The sequence below is a fragment of the Herpailurus yagouaroundi genome, unplaced genomic scaffold, assembly GCF_014898765.1.
Source record: "Herpailurus yagouaroundi ecotype Mexico unplaced genomic scaffold, PumYag 160, whole genome shotgun sequence".
In the NCBI taxonomy this organism is placed as follows: Eukaryota; Metazoa; Chordata; class Mammalia; order Carnivora; family Felidae; genus Herpailurus; species Herpailurus yagouaroundi.
This window is the reverse complement of record NW_024412401.1, coordinates 7,509,668-7,529,808: the sequence shown is the minus strand read 5'-3', so window position 1 is coordinate 7,529,808 and position 20,141 is coordinate 7,509,668. Positions and strand designations below refer to the sequence as shown.

Here is a 20,141-nt window from a genome sequence, read left to right as displayed (position 1 = left end):
AGGGAAACGGGACTCTGGGTTTGTCACTAAAGCAGTTCCCGGGAAGAAACCGCTCTGACTTCCTCCCTCAGCTTCCTGAGTGGAAACTGTTGAGTGTTGCTCGGTAAACCACGTGCTGCTTTTTATTTTCAAACTTCACCGTGTAACCTGAGCATTCCAATGCATAGACGCTCCAACTCCCTATGACTGAACGCCCAGGTGAAGCATTAGTTCGCTTTCCCCTTCTGGGCATCCGTCTCTGTCTGGAAAGGGAGTGGCTGAGACTGTCCCTAGATGACCTGTGATGCTGTCACCTGGGCATCCCAGGCCCCACATCCTATCTGTCCCAAGCCTTACCCCCCACCCCCGCCCCCCTCCCTAGAGATCTAGCTACAGCTCAGGTTACAGATTCGGTTTTCAAGCTCCTTTATGCTTTAGTAATGGAGCTAAAGGTAAGAGACCGCAGACTTGAAACACGCACAATTAGGTCTTTTAGTTCTGGCTAAGCCTGCTCCCTGGAGCCCCTTCCGCCTTTGAGCACACTTTCCTGACGGTCTCTGTGAGGAGAAAGGCGCTCAGCCTGTGCTGTCCCCTCACACACCTGCGCACCCTGCAGGGAGAATGATGCCTGACAACAAGCACAGATCCCCGTGGGGTCGCGGGGGCTTACCACACGCAGTGCAGGTAGGGGAAGTGGAAGGACGACAACAGCTCACAGAAGGCTCGGTCACTGATCCAGCAGAAGAGCGCAAGGGTCCACCAGAGGCCGGAGAAGAGTCCCAGCTTAAATACACGCACGTTATCGCACCTGCACAGGGATCCAGAAAGCAGGTCGCCATCAGGCTTGGTTGCCACCCAGCTCGCTGGCCACTTTCCTCTGGCTCCTCACATCCCCCTAGGCCCTTGGCACTGGAGGTCCAGCCCAACATACTGTCACCCCACAAGCTTGTGGATATAGACACCATGCATGCACAGATGGCCCCCAATGTGTCTCATCCAGGCCTCTCCCTGACTCACTCACATACCTGACCGCCTTGACGTGTCTACCCACCTGTGCTATGGACCTAAACTGAACATGTCCATAATGCACTCCTGATCTCCCCCTGCCCCCTCCAAAGAATCTTCCATGCTTTCGGAAGCTCAGGCCAAGAGTCTTGGAGTCCTTGTTCTCTTTCCACACACCCCACAGCAGCTCTGCCTTCAATATATACCCAAAAGCTGGCCTCTCCTACCACCCCCGCCTGAGTCCAGGCCACCGTCCTCTCCTGCCTGAGTTATGACAACTGTGTCCTCCCTCCCTCATTCCCATGGTCCATTCTCCACGCTCCGTTCAAAGCCTCCCGTGTCTTCCTTTCCGACCAGAGGGAAAGCCCACAAGGCCCCACACGTCCCGGCTTCTCCTCTGCCTTCCACCTGCTCTCCTACATACTCTGCCCCTCGCTGCCTCTGCTTATCCACCACGCCATCCGGGGATCCTTGTGCTCGTCAGATATCCCGGGCGTGTTCCCCAGACCTCAGCATCGGCTGCTGCTGCCACCTGGAATGTTCTTTCGCACAAAACCACATGGCTCACTGTCTCCCAAGTCTCTGCTCAAATGTCACTCAGTAAACCCTTTCCTGATCACTGTCTTTAACCATTGGACCACCTGTCTCTGCCCCCTAAGTGATTCCTCCCAATTCCCCATTACCCCCTCCTCTCCTGTCATGTCCTCTGTAGGGATTATAAGCCTTCTAGCATCCTTCATGTCGTAGCTATTTGTTGATAGTTGGTCTTCCCCTGGTATAACACTGGGCACACAGAGGGCTCCCACTCTTTGCTGAATGAAGGAAAGAACTCTGACCTACGCTAGGACAAAATGCTTTCGGAAACAAATACTAACAGCCCAAAGAAATTTCAACTATTTTCCTTTTGTTGTTCCCGAATCACTCATAACGGGGTGACTTCTGTTCCTAGGGAGGAATGTCCAGAGGCAGCTGGTGGCTGAGGGTCCTTCTAAACCCTCCCTCAGAGTCTCCTTCCCCCTCCTTCCCCCACGGGCCACTCCTCAGTCAATCAAGCTCTCTTTCCCGGTCCCAGGGTCCAATGTGACATCTGTACCCGAGAAGGGGGTCATGTTTATTTGTTCATATTTGTTGAACAAGTAAGGTGTCCGAAGCCTCACTTGCTGGTACCTTTCCCAGCTGCCTGGCAGAGGCATCAGTAAAAGCCTCGGTGAAAACAGGATGGGCAGTACGTTCAGAAAGTCCTACTCAGAAAAAAACAAACTGAAATACCCTTTTGTAGAGCTAAATGCATTCCTTGAAAATTTTTCAAAACATGTTTTGGGACAACAGAGGCCCCTGATCAGAGCGACTCAATTCCGACTTAGCTTTGTTGAACGGCGCACTCTTAGACCTGCTCCTCCCTCACAGAGGCTCTGCTCCTCCTCTGTCTCAGCTCCTCTTTCTCTGCCTCCTCAGGTCTCAGCTTCAAGGGCACCTTCTCGGATAGACTTTCCCGGACCACCCCTCCTCCATTACACTGTCCGCACCACCCCTCCTCCATTACACTGTCCGCATCGGGGGCACCCGCCAGTTTCCTTCCTGACCCTTGTCACTAGCTGACGTTGTTTTTATTGGTGTAATTATTTGTCAAATGTCTAGTATCCAACCAGACTGCAAGATCAGTGAGAGAGGAGCCACACCTGCCCCCAAGTGTGTGCAGTGCCCAGCCCAGGATAGGCATGATATAAATGCTTGCTGGATGAATAGACAAAACAAGGTAGTAAAGGAAAATGTTAATGAGATCCTAGGGATCTTAGGAACACATTTTTTTTTTTCTGGATTAAAAAAAAAAAAAGTAACCATGTTGACTGTGTACCAAATTCTCTGAAGCCATGCCAGGCACTACGAAAGGCAAAATGAACAGGACCCTTGCCTTGCCATTTTAAAATGAAAATGGACAAAAACAAATGTCAACAAATATGGCCAATCTGGTACAAAAGAGGACCCATGTACACTCAATTAAACCTAGAAACTTTGGGGGCAGCTGGGTGGCTCAGTCGGTTCAGCGTCCGACTCTTGGTTTTGGCTCAGGTCATAATCTCAAGGGTTCATGAGTTCGAGCCCCACATATAGGGCTCCACGCTGCTGGTGTGGAGCCTGCTTGGGATTCTCTCTCTCTCTCTGCCCCTCCCTCATATGTGTGTTCTCTCTCAAAATAAATAAACTTAAGCCAAAATGTGTAGGTTTTTGTTTTTTTAAGGAGCACACCAGAACACATCACAATATGCTGGAAAGGCAGTGCCTACGTGAACATTTGACGAATAATTACACCAATAAAAACAATGTCAGCTAGTGATGAGTGTCAGGAAGGAAACTGGCGGGTGCCCCCGATGTGGACAGTGTAATGGGGGAGGGGCTGTCAGGGAAGGTCTATCTGAGAAGGTGCCCTTGAAGCCGAGACCTGAGGAGGCAGAGAAAGAGGAGCTGAGACAGAGGAGGAGCAGAGCCATCCTGAAGTGGCAAGAGAGGCAGAACGTCAGGGGATGAGTCACATGTGGGGAAAGCACTTCAGAGTCAAGGTCTCAGGGTGGCCTGATGATGTCCCTTCCTCTGTTTCTAGAGGGACAGGTCCTGCGGCCTGCTACTGACCAGGCATATCTCCCCGTGGGTCTTGTCCAAACCTGGGTTCCTTTGGGTTTTATTCCCATTTCTCAGGGCTTAGATCAAAATGTAAACGTGAGGTTAAATGGAGAAAAAAAAAAAACCAACAACAGAACAAAAGTGATAGATACAAGGAGGGCCCTATTTTAGGATAAAAAAAAAAAATCTGAGATGATGGCTACAGTTCTCTTCCTGACCCTTTGTTGTATTCTCGAAGTTTTCCTTAACTGAATCCTAATAATCAGAAGAAAAGCGCCAACCTTAAAAGGTGTTAAATGCACCTGAGTCCCTGGGTAATATGACCCCACCACAAATTTCAGTAAATGTCCAATCATAACCCCAAGTAAAATTTTGTTGCTTCCTTGTCTGAGAGAAGGTTCGGAAAGACGAGGAACAAGCTTTAGGAATGAGGCTAATGAGAAACAAAAAGCTTCCCCAGTTCCTTCTGAGCAGAGGGAGGTGGGAGGAGAAATATTTGGCTGGCACATTACAGATCATTGCTAATGACAATGGGGAAGGTCCTGGAAGGAAATGCAAAGAGCAACAAAGACATCTCTTCGTCTGGGAATTGCATCAAAGCCGGCCAACAACCACCTTCTCTCTCCCTGCTGGGATCCCAGTGGGGACAGAGACACAGCAGTGAACGTAGAGGCCCCACTCCTGCCCGTGGAGCCTACATCAAGCAGAGGGGACAGACCGTAAACAAAACAGCAGCACAAATAATTTTTTAATTACAGTCAGGCTGGGGGCCAGAAAGAAGTCTGAGGTGCTATGACGGCGTATCAACAGTTGAGCCAAAACAGGTGAGTCAAAGGTGAGCCAGAAGTGAGCCAAACAGAAGGGTCAGAAGGAAGGGGACAGTATGAACAAGGATCTGGAGACAGAAAGAACTAAGCCCCCTTGGGGATAGGGAAGGTCAAAACGGCTGAGGGCAGAGTATAGCAGGGAGCTTCATGCAGGAAAGAGCTACAGCAGGCAGGGGCTACGTCAGGATTTTGAACTTCATCCTAACTGCGATGTTGGCTAAGACAACTCCATAAAATATTAGAGGCGAGCAAGGGGCCACACTGGGGATATTGAACTTTAATCTCAATTGTAATGTCAACTAATAGAAAAAGGACTATGATCAGGGGGGATGCTCAGGAAAGGAAAAGGAAGCCAGGCTTCTGTCTTGAGCAAATGGGTAAATGGTGCCATTTACTGCTGCTGGAAATGTTGGGAGAGCCAGAACTGGAAAAGGCAGATCGGTGATCTGGCTGAACTCGAGATGGCTGTGACAGGTGGGGACAGAGGTCGGACAGGCAGCTAGATGCACCGTGGTGGAGGGAGGAGGAAGGACGGGGTCAGACACACAGCTGGGAGTTGTTTGCAGATGTTTGCAGGCTGTGGATGAGCTCCTTCAGGGGGAAATGTAGAGGGAGGAGAGCCGAGGTGAGCTGTCACCTGAAGGGACCCCTACCCGCAAAGGTGCACAGCAAACGAGCTTACACGAGAGACTGAAAAGAAGCCGTGGAGGGAGTGGCATCCCAGGAGGGTGTGGCATCCCAGGAGGGTGTGGCATCCTACGAGGCACTGGGAAGGTTTCAAAGACGAGGGGGGTGAACTGCGCAAATAGCTGAGGGAAGAACACATAAGTTACGTTGAAAAACCATCACTGGACGCACAGCCAAGAGGGGCTTGGGTAGCGAGGTGGGACAGAAGCTAGACTGCAGCGGGCTGAAGAAATGAGAGCTGAGCAGATGAAGGCCACTTTTATTTATTTATTTATTTTTAAAAATATATTTCAACGTTTATTTTTGGGACAGAGAGAGACAGAGCATGAACGGGGGAGGGGCAGAGAGAGAGGGAGACACAGAATCGGAAACAGGCTCCAGGCTCTGAGCCATCAGCCCAGAGCCCGACGCGGGGCTTGAACTCACGGACCGCGAGATCGTGACCTGGCTGAAGTCGGACGCTTAACCGACTGAGCCACCCAGGCGCCCCGAAGGCCACTTTTAAAGACGTTGGGCTGTGGCACCTGGCTGGCGCAGCTGGTAGAATGTATGAGTCTGGATCTTGGGGTCTTGAGTTCGAGCCCCACGTTGGGCATAGAGATCACTTATACACACACACACACACACACACACACACACATATATATAAAATAAACACTTCCAAGATGCTGGGCTGTGACAGATGAGGGAGAGAAAGGGTGGTGGCTGGAGAGAGTCGTGGACTGAGTCCAGGCTGACTGCTAGGGAAGAAAGAGGGACTCCAGTGTTTTTACAGGCCAAAGGGAAAGACCTTTTAAGAGGAGTGTTGGGAGGGGGGATGGGCTAAATGAGTTATGGGCATTAAGGAGGGCACTTGTTGGGAAGAGCACTGGGTATTATTTGTAAGTGATCAATCGTTGAATTCTGAAACCATCATCACACTGTACGTTAACTAACTTGGGTTTAAATAAAATTAAAAAACTAAAAAAAAATTTTTTTCGAAAGGCGGATCAAGGGCCAGTAGACAATTTACAGGAATAAAGTAGGCATAAGAGAAAGAAGGGAATAATCCCTAGGCTGAAAGACAGACCCTGGCAGGATGGAGGGATACTTCCCATGATGCTGCCATTGGTTACAATGATGGAGACCAATCAGCTGCAGTGATGGCTAGCTTTTCAGGGGCGAAGATCTCAAGTACGAAACAGAAGATTTCTTTTGTAATTATGTGCAAAGATTAGAGTATTAAAGGAAAATTTTTCCTTGCTTAAAGATCACACTTGTGAAGCAGAATTTATTTAAACAGTAATCTGTCCTAACCACTTGTCCTAACCCCATTTGCTCTTGTTTAAATATTTTAATATTTATTTATTTTTGAGAGAGACAGAATGTGAGCAGTGGAGGGGCAGAGAGAGGGAGACACAGCATCTGAAGCAGGCTCCAGGCTCTGAGCTGTCAGCACAGAGCCCGATGTGGGGCTCGAACCCACGACCATGAGATCATGAGCTGAGCTGAAGTCAGACACTTAACTGACTGAGCCACTCAAGCGCCCCTAAATATTATTAGTTAAAAATATTTTCTCTTTCCTGAAGCTACTTTTTAACAAAATTATAGGCTAAAACATATTAGATTCAAGAGTTAAAATGAACTAGATTGCAGTGAATTCTCAAGAAACCTACGTCCAGAACATTCTATTCACATCAGGCCTAATATAAGCCAGTACCACTGGACCATTACAAATTCATTTCAGATCTCTTTATTGACAACGTGTGTGTTTCCCAAAGAGCTTCAAAAATCTATTAGCGTTCCCAAGCCAGTCTCTTGTTCTTCCACTCTTCCAAGGCTACCGAAGGAAAGCAACAAGACAAGACGGGACAGCTTCTTTCCTCTGCCAGCCAGTGCCTTAAAATACTTCTTCAACCACCTTTGACCCTGCCTGGTATTGCTGACATTCAAAGCAACCCCCAGAGGCAGAGCAGTGGGAAGAACCGTATGTCTCCTCTCAAAGACTGAAGGGAGAGCTGACAACATCTTACACAGAGCAACTCTCACACAAAGGAAGAGGGGCCCCAGACTTCAGTTAGGACACGCTACATCCATAGCAGTGAGAAAGTCATGAATTAAAATGCATTTCTAAACACTGGCACAAAGAAAAAGCTGCATTTTCAGGGTATTAAAATAAGGACAGTGGTTAGATGTGTTTGGGGGCTAAAGAGATCATGTACACACAAGGCTAAACTACTTGTAGATATCAACCTGAACTTGAGTATACAACTTCCCAAAGGAAAATCCTTAGGCAAATAGCAAAGGCTTTACCTGATAGGTTGTAAATAAGAGACTAAGCCTCAGGGAAAATAACACAGTCAACGGTATTATACCTGGAGTCAATGTTGCCTCGTATATAGACATTCGTTTTTCCTTCTGTGTGTGAATGCAATAGCCTCGTTAGGACTCTTCTCCTTATTCTCGTCCTAGGAACAGATCTATTCTTTGTACAGAATTAAGTCTAGGCAGGTTGGTCTGGGCATTCACCAGGTCCCTGAGATCTTCCTGCTAAGCTAGCTTCCGATCACTGGGATATATTGCATCCACTAAACAGCTGCTCCCCTCTTTCTGGAAGTGAGATCGTTAACGTTTTGAACCAACCCATCAAATGTGCTGTCAATCCAATAGTCAGAAACTAACTCTATGTGAGGAGTCCGATTCCTTTTCCACAGTCGAGGGCAGTAAAAAACGAACAAACAAACAAAAACCCCAGAAGCCGGTATGTTCCCACCCCAGGGGCAGCCTGAGGGGTGGGCAGGAAGAATGAAGGTACCCACCTCCTTAGCTCTGCAACCAGGAGCACAGTGCAAGGAACCCCCAGGGTCATCAGAGAGATGTTGTTGATGGCGGGCTTGACAAACGCCAGGCACGTTGTGACCGCAGACAGGACACAGACCACAGCCTTGAACCTGCCCCTGAATCGATGGAAGCAAAACCAAACTGTTAGCAAAGGAGGTCTTGTTTGTTTGATGAATGCTGGCAAAGCACAGGCACCACAGGCGGAAATGCAAGCTGAGAAGACGTCGTGCGCAAGGTACCAGGAGTTTAAAACCCACTCACAACCATGGGCTCACCAATTCTACTTCTAAGAGTTTATTCTTAGAAAGTAGCCAGAAATTTTCAAAATATTTAGCCAGGGGGTACCTGGGTGGCTCAGTCAGTTGAGTGTCAGACTCTTGATTTCAGCTCCAGTCATGATCTCATGGTTCATGGGGCTGAGCCCTGTGTTGGGCTCCATGCGGACAGCACACAGCCTGCTTGGGATTCTCTCTCTCCCTCTTACTCTGCTCCTCCCCTGCTCATACTTTCTCTCTCTCTCTCTCTCTCTCAAAAATGAATAAACAAACTTAAAAAAAAGCCAGGAGAATGGTGAAATGAGAATCCATGTAAGTCCCTGAGGGTGAGATACGGGTAATTATTTTCTTAGTGTCCTTTTTATTGTTTTCAGATCTCTTACAGCAGCATTTAGCAAACTTCTATAAAGGGTGAGAGAGTAAATATTTTAGGTGTTGCAGGTCACAAGGTCTCCGCAGCTACTCAAGTCCACCACTGTGGACAGTAAGTGATTGGGCACAGCTGTATGCCAATAAAACTTGATTTGCAAAAACAGGCAATGGACCCATTTGGCTCACAGCTTGTCAAGCCCTGTTCTACAAGGCAAATGGGTAAGACTTTTACAAGAAAACCAGGGACCACTTAGAAACCATAAAGCTCCCTAGTTTAAAAGGAAAAAAAAAAATCTGTCTAGTACACAAAACTAAGTCTTAAGAAAAAATTCTAATCGTGTCTTTATGTCCTGGCAAGTCACAGTCTAGCATGCATTGGAATTTTGTGTTGACAAGTCTTTGACCTGACAAATCTTAGAAAAATGCCATCCTCACTCCCTTCAGTGGAGGTGCTTTCAGTAGAAAGTGCCAGAAGTGGCGACGTGATCCCGGACGCGTTCCTCCTTCTCTCCCTGGGACTCCATTTCCTTATCTATAAAATGAAAAGCCTGGACTAGATGATCCCTAAGGCCTCATCCATGACTGAAATTTAGGAGCACATGATTTTCCTGAAGTTTCTTTTATTCCTCATTAGCACAATTTACTTTGGCCGCGAGCCCTGGAACAGGTCACAGTTGGGAAACTAATTTGAATGAAATTCCATTATAAAGAAATCAAAGTGCATTGAGACCTCCAAAATACAAATTTATCTCTTAGAGAGGAAAACCATTTATCATCAAGGCACAGGAAATCATTGATGGGGCGGCCAACTTTCTGACTGGAATGGACAGGAATTGTAGCCCTGAACTTCAACCAGAGAAAAAAAAAATACATGTGTGGGAAAGGGTCCAGGCAGCAAGTTCTCAGGAGAAGCCTGTTTTCCTCCTGGCCTTGGCTGGCAGCCTTTGCTACTGGATGAAAGGCTACCTGCTCCACTCTGAGGACCACAGCCCGCAGCTCCCCTCCCCCCATCACACACCCACAATAACTCTTATGGACCCACAATAACTCTTTCACTGGGTTTTGAGATTCTATGAACCACACCAAGGCCTTTCAGCCTTTTCAGATTGGAAAAAACAAACAAACAAACAAAAAACAACACCATTCCTAAATTGCATCGCTTCTCTAGATCAATGGCTGAGGGGTGGGTTAGTGAGGGCGACGGCGATTTAAGCACAGGTGTTCCAGCTAACAGATGTGTGTCACTTTTTCTCCTTCCATCTCGTACTAGCCGTGGGACCTTTGACAAGTCACGAAACGCTCTAAGCCCCAAGTTTCTCTACCCCGTGGGGTTCCCGTGAGCATTAAGGCACTTCACACAGTGACTGATGCACGGTATGTGCTGATCAAATCCACTCTTACTGTTACCATTACCATCATGTGAGAACAAGTGAGACTTTAAATAATATTACTGTGAATCAGATCTACTCTCGGGGAAAATCTGGGCTGCTGTTGCTCTGTAGAGGTCTGCCAAACAGTTCAAAGGCAGCAAACCTGACGAAACTTGCTTTCTTCAAGGAGAACACAGGCAGACTACCTCCCAGGTCGGTCCAGAGGGTGTGAGGGAATGCGCCTCAAGAAGGTGGCTTAGCCAACAAAACAACCTATGAACATACAAATCTGTAACCAGCAGAAGTCAACAGAAGTCACAGGGACAGTCCCACTGACCCCAGAGTCAGGGTCCTGGGTACCAGAGAGCTGGGTACCCGGAGGTCCTGGGTACCAGAGAGCTGGGAATGTCCAGGAGGGACGGGGTCTGACAGGGTGTTACCTTATCAGTGACATCAGGCAACTCCTACTGTGGTCTCTGGTCCTGTTCTCAACTTTCCAGCCCATTGTGGGCTCAAACTGGAGCACCAGGTCAGGGAACCCTTATCACCCCTTCTTCTTCAATTCTCCCAATCAAACCCTGGTAGCCCAACACCATCAATATAATATTATAATAAAGCTGCTACTGTTATCATTAGCCACCCATTAGAGCAGTGGTTTTCAACCATATCAGACCCTGTGCCCCTTTTCTATAGCAAAAACTTGGTAATGCCTCCCCGCCGTTTTAAAAAAAAAAATGTTTATTTTTGAGAAAGGGCAAGAGAGAGAGAGTGAGTGTGAGCAGGGGGAGGGATAGAGAGGGGGAGAGAGAGAGAATCCAAAGCAGGCTCACGCTGTCAGCATAGAGCCTGACATGAGGCTCGAACCCTTGAACTATGAGATCATGACCTGAGCTGAAGTTGGATGCTTAACTGACTGAGCCACCCAGGCGCCCTTAGCCCTTTTTCCAAAGTAAAATTGATTTTATGGATGATAAAACTCCATCACCGTAACCACCGAAAATATATCCACAGACTTCTCAGATGTCTCTTAAGGGATGGAAATGTCCCCGGTTAAGATCTACTGCTCTAAACTACCCTGTAGGACTAAAACATGATCTATTTAGAACAACCAGACCATGATATTCATAGGACTAGAGCAGTGGGTCCTGGAAGGTCTGCCCATGTCGTTTTATAAGTAAGGAACTGATAAGACCCAGAGAGTCTAAGCCCCTGGCCACAAGTTACCCAGCTTAGAGCAGGATGGCCAGACCCCAGTCTGCACCTATGCAACTCAGGATTTAAAAACTGAATTGGATTATAAAGTGAGAGCTGTCCCTAGATCATGTGGAGGCAAAATCGTAAAAAAAAAAAATCACAGGAGGATAAATCTTTAAGAAATGGAAACAATTAGCCTATAATAGTTCTTTGTTCTTGGAGTTTATTTTCTCAAAACAAAAATGTGTAAAAATTATTAATAACCGGGGTGCCTGGGTGGCTTAGTCGGTTAAGCATCCGACTTTGGCTCAGGTCATTATCTCACAGTTCGTGACTTCGAGTCCCATGTTGGACTCTGTGCTGACAGCTCAAAGCCTGGAACCTGCTTCGGATTCTGTGTCCCCCACTCTCTCTGCTCCCCCCCCCCCTTAAAAGTAAGTAAGGGGCACCTGGGTGGCTCAGTCAGTTAAGCATCCGACTTCAGCTCAGGTCAAGATCTCATGGTTTGTGAGTTCGCGCTCCGCATCGGGCTCTGTGCTGGAGCACAGACAGCTCAGAGCCTGGAGCCTGCTTCAGATTCTGTGTCTCCCTCTCTCTCTCTGCCCCTCCCCTGCTCACACGCTGCCACTCTCTCAAAAAAAAAAAAAAAAACATAAAAAAAATGTAAAGATAAATAATTAAATTTTTTTCAATGTTTTATTTATTAATAACCATCAACAGCTGAGCGTATGATGATTCTTAGGACCTGCCAACTATTCCTGTTTATATCATAAACGTTAATTTCCCTGCTGTTCTAGACCTTACCTTCAAAATACTTACCAATGTTAGACATTCGTAATAACTGCTAGCATTTACTGAGTCCTTACTCTGTACAAGACACTGTAGTGTATATTTTACAGGATTTTCCCATACATTTCCAACCCCATGAGGTAGGTACTCTTCTTATCTCCACTTTACAGATGAGCAAACTGAGGTACCAGGGCTTTAAAAACAAAACCTATTACCCAAAGCCATGCCTGTCTGATACAATCCCTTAGCCACCACATGTCGCTCTCCTTTCTCCAGAGATCTCAGGCTGGAACTACTTTTAACGTGTTTTTAGAACCACTCCTGCAAAGTCGAGATCACAAACAGACGTCAACTGGTAAATTTCAACAGCGAAGCCACACAATCCCTGGTTTTGATGTGAAGTCCTTGGTCTGGCCCACCACTTGGGCACAGAGCTGCACCTGTCCCCATGTCACAGGCAGTGAGGCTCACAAAAAGGGGTCTGGTCGTCTTGCTCTGCCTGTCACTGGCAAGTTAAAGGTGGACGAATAGACCTGAACTCCTTATTTATAATGTGTTATTCTCCCCTAACACCATCCCTCTTCTTTGTTCATTCCCACTTTCTCCTTCAATGTATGTGCGTATCTCAGAAATGCTCGGCACAAATCTCCATATGCCATTGGTAGTAATGAAAGCTAACTCTGTATGCTCACCATGTGTGCTCTGCAGGATCCCCTCACAAGATGATTATTTCCCTGGTTTGACAAGTGAAGAAACAGGTGCCTGGGTGGCTCAGTTGGTTAAGCTTCCGACTTCAGCCAGGTCATGATCTCGCGGTCCGTGAGTTCGAGCCCCGCGTCGGGCTCTGGGCTGATGGCTCGGAGCCTGGAGCCTGTTTCCGATTCTGTGTCTCCCTCTCTCTCTGCCCCTCCCCCGTTCATGCTCTGTCTCTCTCTGTCCCAAAAATAAATAAACGTTTAAAAAAAAAAAAAAAAAAAGAGAGAAAGTTTTTCTTTTTCACATCATGAACACATTAAAAACTGTCGCTTGGAGGGGCACCTGGGTGGCTCGGTCAGTTAATCGTCCAACTCCAGCTCAGGTCATGATCTTGTGGTTCATGAGTTCGAGCCCCACATCTGGCTCTGTGCTGACAGCTCACAGCCTGGAACCTGCTTCCAATTCTGTGTCTCCCTCTCTCTCTGCCCCTCCGCCACTCACGCTCTGTCTCTCTCTCCCTCAAAAATAAAGATTAAAAACATTTTTTTGTAAATAAATAAATAAAAATAAAAATAGTTGCTTGGAATTCCAAGTGGCACCTCCGGAGGGCCATGAACAAACAAAACCATTCTTCTCATGCTCGCAGCTTCTCCCTCAGATCCCAGGACTTGAAAGCTCAGATCTGAGAACCAAGAGGCCCCTCAGCGCTCAACCTCCCACACCCCAGGCTCAGGGCAAGGATGGAGGTGAGCGGTGGGCACCTTCGACACCAAAGGAGAGGCCAAAAGTAAATGATGTTTCTCAGCCAGAGTCAGGAAGCCCCTTCTCCACCTCCCAGGGCTTTCTAAGTGCTTCCTTTCCAGTCCCGTAACCGAAGCAGAACACGCACAAGACTGGAAACTGGAGACGGCCCAAACCAACCTGCTACACATGAGAGCCTCCCTCCCCCACTGAGGAGAAAGCCTCAGCCAAGGAGACCGTATTTCTCCCAAGACCAGAAATGCCCTTCTTATCACTTCTAGTAAGCAGCTGGCTCACTCCCTCGTGGTTTTGTGATCCAGGAACCTTGAGGATACCTGAGCTGCTCGATGATACTCAAAATACTATTTAATTCAAATCCTTCTTGTACAATGAAAACTGTACAGCTAGTTCACTTGAAGTAGGTCTTCTCCCTATCTCATTTTAAAATATATTTTCAGTGTTAAAAATTAACATGCACTCTATAAAAACAAAAACTGTACAGCAGTATAGATCAAAAGCAAACGTGAAGGTTCTCCCCATTCCTAAGAGTAGCCAATGGTGGGGCACCTGGGTGGCTCAGTCGGTTAAGCAACTGACTTGGGCTCAGGTCATGATCTCATGGTTCGAGCCCTGCGTCGGGCTCTGTGCCGACAGCTCGGAGCCTGGAGCCTGCTTCGGATTCTGTGTCTCCCTCTCTTCTGCCCCTCCCCCACTCACATTCGGCCTCTCTCTCTCTCTCTCTCTCTCTCTCAAAGATTGATAAATATTAAAAAAAAATAAAAATAAAAAAATAAGAATAGCCAATGGTATCGGTGCCTGTCTTCCTCCTCCAGGCATTTCTGTGCATATACAAAAACATATACTCAAAAAAAGATTGGTTCATTCTCAAACTAAGATACCATGTGCTTTTTGCAGTCAGCGTGTTTTATGGACACTCCTCCACCTCCATCCATAGAAGGGAGCCTCATCTTTAACATGTATAAAACTCCTATTCCTGGTCACAGTACCAGAAAAACCGTAAGGAATTCTTTTATTTTCCCAGTAGAGCTCTTCCCTGGGTATACACAGCTTGCTTAATTATATCCATGTTTTTAGACTACATCCATATATAGTGACAAAACACAGTGTCCTACAGAGAAATATATGTGGGTAGTATATTCTAGGAACCCTTCTCATCGTTATGAGGTTGGCTCTCTTCTGTTCCTTCAGATATTAACAAACCTCATACAGCTCCTCAGAAAGGCTTTCCCTGACCAAACTCTAAATCGGCACCCCATGTCACCACTACCCCTTACCAGCTTTACTTTTTATCATGGCACTTACCATAACATTGTATTGTTTGTTTGTTCATTGGTTTGTACCCTCCTCAACTTCAGTATAAACTCACTGAAGGCAGAGACTACTGTTTTGTTTACTGCCAAAGCCCAGTGCCTAGAAAATTACATAGTTGAGTGTTCAAAAAAATACTTGATGGATAACCATATAAGCATCATAATAGATGCGAAAATGCATCTTTTGGGGCGCCTGGGTGGCTCAGTCAGTTAAGCGTCCGACTCTTGATTTCAGCTCAGGTCCTAATCTCACAGTTTGTGAGTTCGAACGGAGCCTGCTTGGGATCCTCTCTTTTCCCTCTCTCTCTGCCCCTCCCCTGTTCATTTTTTTTTTTCTCTTTCTCTCTCTCAAAATAAAAATGAACACTAAAGGTTTTTTAATGAATAAAATGCATCCACTCTTGAAATTCTGAATTTCCAGCTTAAAGGTGTGTGTGTGTGTGTGCATGCGTGTAGATCTCAGCAGAAATATAAACCAATACCGTTTGACAACTACAGAATCTATAACTGCAGGAACTAATTCCTTAGTGGAATTCTACTGTAAACTTAGCAAATGGTAGAACTTGACTGGACTCGAGGAAATGTCCTAGCAGCAAACCAAAGGTCTTTGAACTACCATTCCATAATTTCTCCCCCACTGAAAATCTTTCCACTTTTGTTCATATCCTATAAGAGAGACATTTGACATTTTCCCCCACTAGCATATAAATTCTTCAAGTATACTAAAATTTCCTCTTTATCGTGTCAGACCATAAACAAACTGATTAAACAATCAGTGGATATTAAACAAGTATATGATAAGCTCATCACAAAGTTAGGCTACATCGTGTTTTTCTTGATACATACGTGGATATATTGGGTACTGCACCTAGCAGTGAATGCAAAAATGTTTAGCCACGAGCTTACCTGTCATTCCGAAAGATCTTTGGTAGATACCTTCTGGGGAACCACATGGCCAGAGCACACATCAGAACCCAAAGGATTGCAAGTTCATCAAGCATCTGACCCAAGAAACTTAGGGTTGCATGGAAGTAGACGGATCCAATTCCTAGAATCAATTACAACCAATCACAAAGGTCACCACAGAAGAACAGACTCACAAATCCAATACACTGCTGAAGGACCGCCCTTTCAACCAACCACTGTCCCAGTCACAAGATCACGTTCGCACTGAAAGCAGAAGCTAAAGGCAGAAACCCCTACCACCTAGGCATGCACGCTTGAAGCCCTAGAGAGCGGATTTCAAGCAGGACCCAATGTCAGCACATCAGAACTTTAATAATCCTACAGTTAGACACACTCTGTCCTCATCCACCAAGGCTTCATGGGAACAGGCAGTAAACGAGCCAACATTCTCTCACCGTTAAGTATTCCCAACCTGCTGTGGAAGGAAATGGAAATTGCACAAGTGTTTCCCAGAACAATGAAGGCTCCAAACATCTAGAATTTTCTTTTTTTAAAATTTTGATCCGTTACACTAAAGTCTCATCAGAGTTCAATCATTTCATGTGATCGTCTTCAGAAGTTGTCAGAAAATGGCACTGGCACAGCACCGATAGCCATTACATAAATACACCTTCGAAGGCAATTAAGTGATAATTACAGTCAACCTTGTTATCAAGGCCGTATTCAAAAGAGCCCTCCTTCTGGCGTCAAGCAAGCAAAATAAAAGTTGGCTGAGACGTCAGAGTGACTTTGGTTTACAAAACATAATGTTCAAACAGGACAGGAAGTGTGCAGAATTCCATTTCCTCCCTTTCAGCCCATGCTTGAAAATGAATCCACTTACCCACTACCACTAAGAGAGTCCATATTAGGTAGATGCCACTGTTGAAGCATGTTGCATACTGACGAAACAAGCACATGCAGATGGGCGGTAAGACGAAAAATAAGACATTGCTGATCTGGTGGGGGGGGGGATGTAAAATGAAAAGAAATATTAAGTCAAAGGGCAAAAAACAAAGCCGTGTGTTCCAAATATGCTCTTTGCAAACTGGGAGGAATGTGGCCATACCTCTTGTCTAAGCTCTTATGTTTTTTTGCTTTTTGTGTTTTTTGGTTTTTTTTAACTGCAGATACAGGGAAATTTAAGACTTCTTTCATGGGGACTCCTTCCCATCTCTTTGATTATGGGGGCAGCTTCAAACCTTAGGTAAAGATCAAATTTTCAGGTTCTAGTGTGGATTGAAGCCTCTTTTCTCTCCAGGGGGTATTTGCTTTTAAAAATATATATAGGTTATCTAATGTAATATACTCAAAATAGTATCATTTCAACACATAATCACTATTGAAATATCACTAATGAGCTCTTTTACATTCTTTTATTCACATAAGGCTTTGAAGTCCAGTATGAATGTCATCCTTCCAGCAACCTCCATCTGGCCCAGCCGTATTACATGTGCTCAGCAACCACAAGTGGCTAGTGACTATCATGCTGGCCGGCTCACCTGAAATTTTTTTTTTTAACTTATTTTTAATCTTTTTTTGGGGGGGCGGTGTGGTCATAGCCAGTTCCTTTATCCCAATTTTTTTTTAATTGAGGTAAAATTCAGACAGCATAAAATTAACTATTTTAAAGTGTACAATTCTTGGAGCGCCTGGGTGGCTCAGTTGGTTAAGTGTCCAACTTCGGCTCAGGTCATGATCTCACAGTTCGTGAGTTTGAGCCCCGCGTCGGGCTCTGTGCTGACAGCTCAGAGCCTGCAGCCTGCTTCGGATTCTGTGTCTCCCTCTCTCTCTGCCCCTCCCCACTCATGCTCTGTCTCTGTCTTAAAAATAAATCAAACATTTAAAAAAAATTTTAAAAAGTGTACAATTCAGTGTCCTTAAATACCCTCATAATATACAACCATCACCTCTATCTAGTTCTAAAACATTTTCATCACCCCAAAAAGAAATCCTATACCCAGTATGCAGGCACCTTCTACTCCCTCCTTCCTGCCCCAGGCTCTGGCAACCACTAATCTTTCTGTGTCTACGGATTTACCTATTCTGGATACTTCATAAAGGTGGAATCATATAATATATGACCCTTGTGTCTGGCTTCTTTTGCTTAGCATAATGTGTTTGAGGTTCATCATGTTGTAGCACGTATCAGTACTTCCTTCTTTTTTGTGTGGCTGAATAATACTCCATCATCTGAATACCCCATTTGTTTATCCTTCACTCATTAATGGGTTGTTATGAATGGTGCTGCTACGAACATCCATGTACAAGCTGTTGACTACTCATTGTCTTCTGGGCATATTCCCAAGCTGGCATCACCGGATCCAATGGTAATTCCATATTTGACTGATTGAGGAACCACCACACGGTGGCCCACAGTGGCTATACCATGTTACGTTCCCACCAGCAACGTACCAGGGCTCTAATTCCTCCACCACTTTGCCAACACTTGTTATTTTCTCATTGTTTTTGTTTTCAAATAGGGCCATCCTAGAAGGTACCAAGTGGTAGGGACATGCAGCTTTTTAAGTTTCACTTCTAATCATGACTCATAAGTGACTGCAGGCACAGGAAGTATGCAGAACGTGAAGACCACAGCTAAGTCTAAAAGACCAACACCAATGGGGAGGGGTGGGAGGATTACACACACATACACACACACACACACACACACACACACACACACACACACAAAAGACTAGAAAAAAACTTTCAGAGATAGGAGGATGGGGCAGATAAAGTCCAGAAAGACAAGGGCCTGGCATCCTTCAGAAGACCAGTCACCCATGTTGAACAGTACAGAGGAGGCCACAGGGGAACCAAGAGGATGGGTGTCTGAAGTGAACTGAAGGAACCAGGGTAGAAAGGCTTTACCAGACCCAGGAAATTGCACTGGTGCACAACGAATCAAAATGCATCAGCAAACCCCAGGACTTGAGGTGTGTAGGTAAGGATTGGCAACGTCAGTGGCCTATGCAGGTCCCTGTCACCATCTGGGAGCAAGAGCGATTAGAAGTGACACCACTTCTAGAAAGGGAGAAAGGCCGGGTAGGAGGGAAATAAAGTAAGTAAAGAAAGGAGAACCAGATCCTGCGTCAGCAGCGGGATGGGAGCCGGGCTGGTGCCTGTGGTTAAAACCTAAGACTGAAATCCCCCGCGGGGCTGCACCATTCTGGAGAAGAGGGTACTTTTTTCCTGGTGAGTCTGTTCCAGTGGGGATCTTCTCCATCCCACATGGGAAGCCCCTGAGCTACTTGTGACCCTGAGTGAGAGTATGAATAAATGGTCTCAGATGTCCCAGCTGGCGTACAGTCTCCAGTCTTAGAAACACGGCCAACTCTTCTTCACCAAGCAGGTAAGGAGGAACAGTGTACCGTCTACGTACATTATCCCACAGCAAGCTGTTCACTGTCATGACCACAGCCTTCAACCTTCTAAGGAATCGTTTAAAGAATGACAGATCTTTAAGAGTTAAAATAAGAGGGTTTAAGACCGCCCCTTGTTTTACAAGGGGCAACACATGAGGGTCCAGAAAGGCTCCCAGGCTGGCCAAGGTCAAAGAGGCAGTCACCCACAGAACAGGGGCCAGCACTGAGCTGTTTCCACTGCCCAGAGCTGATTTTCACCGCCAACCCCCTAGTCACACTCTGACCCCCTTGGCTTACCTCCTCAGTGGTTACCTAAAAGCTCTGAACTGTACCTGAATTGTGCACGTAGGACATGATTTCAATGTGGCTCTCCTTTTGTTAAACACAAAAGGAAGGAAGGGGGTGGGGGGAGAAGGAGAAAATGGAACTGCTCTACCATAGGTAACTTAAAACCTGATCTTTCTCCTTCTACATAAATGTGTTCTCCTGTTTAAAAAAGCTAAAGTCTCCTTGCTGTCCTCCTCCCTAGAGATCACCGTCGACCTCAGATTCACAGCCTTCAGGTCGTTTTCTTTGCATTTATGGGACGACACACACATCACATATAATAACTTCTTCACTCTGCTTCCTTCTCTCGTTCAACAACAGGCCATGCAAACCTTTTCATCTTAGTTCAGATAGACTGACCTCACTTGCTCTACATGCTGCACATGGCAGTGGTTTATTTAGCCATTCCCCAGTGCAAGGAGCTCCAATTTATAGCCTCTCCTACAATGCTGGGGGATAGAAGACATTTTGCTTTTTACCCCGGGGTAAAAAGTATTATATATATATATTTTATACATATATATATTTATATACATATATATTATATATTTTTATATACATATATATTATATATTTTTATATACATATATATTATATATATTCATATATATAGTTTTATATTTATTTATATTTATATACATATGTATATTATGTATATATATTATATATTTTTATATACATATATATTATATATATTCATATATATAGTTTTATATTTATTTATATTTATATACATATGTATATTATGTATATATATTATATATTTTTATATACATATATATTATATATATTCATA

The 20,141-nt window shown here is 45.5% G+C and overlaps 1 protein-coding gene across 1 annotated transcript in view; it reads right to left on the bottom strand.

Moving 5' to 3' along the window:
- ACER2 (alkaline ceramidase 2) overlaps positions 1–20,141 on the bottom strand; it is a 33,748-nt gene that overhangs the window by 5,735 nt on the left and 7,872 nt on the right. Inside the window, exons 2-5 of the mRNA XM_040481359.1 lie at positions 16,495–16,609; positions 15,612–15,753; positions 7,916–8,053; positions 650–787 (exon numbers count right to left, since the gene is read on the bottom strand). Of these exons, the coding sequence (XP_040337293.1) occupies positions 650–787; positions 7,916–8,053; positions 15,612–15,753; positions 16,495–16,609 (533 nt within the window). The remainder of the gene's footprint in view (positions 1–649; positions 788–7,915; positions 8,054–15,611; positions 15,754–16,494; positions 16,610–20,141) is intronic.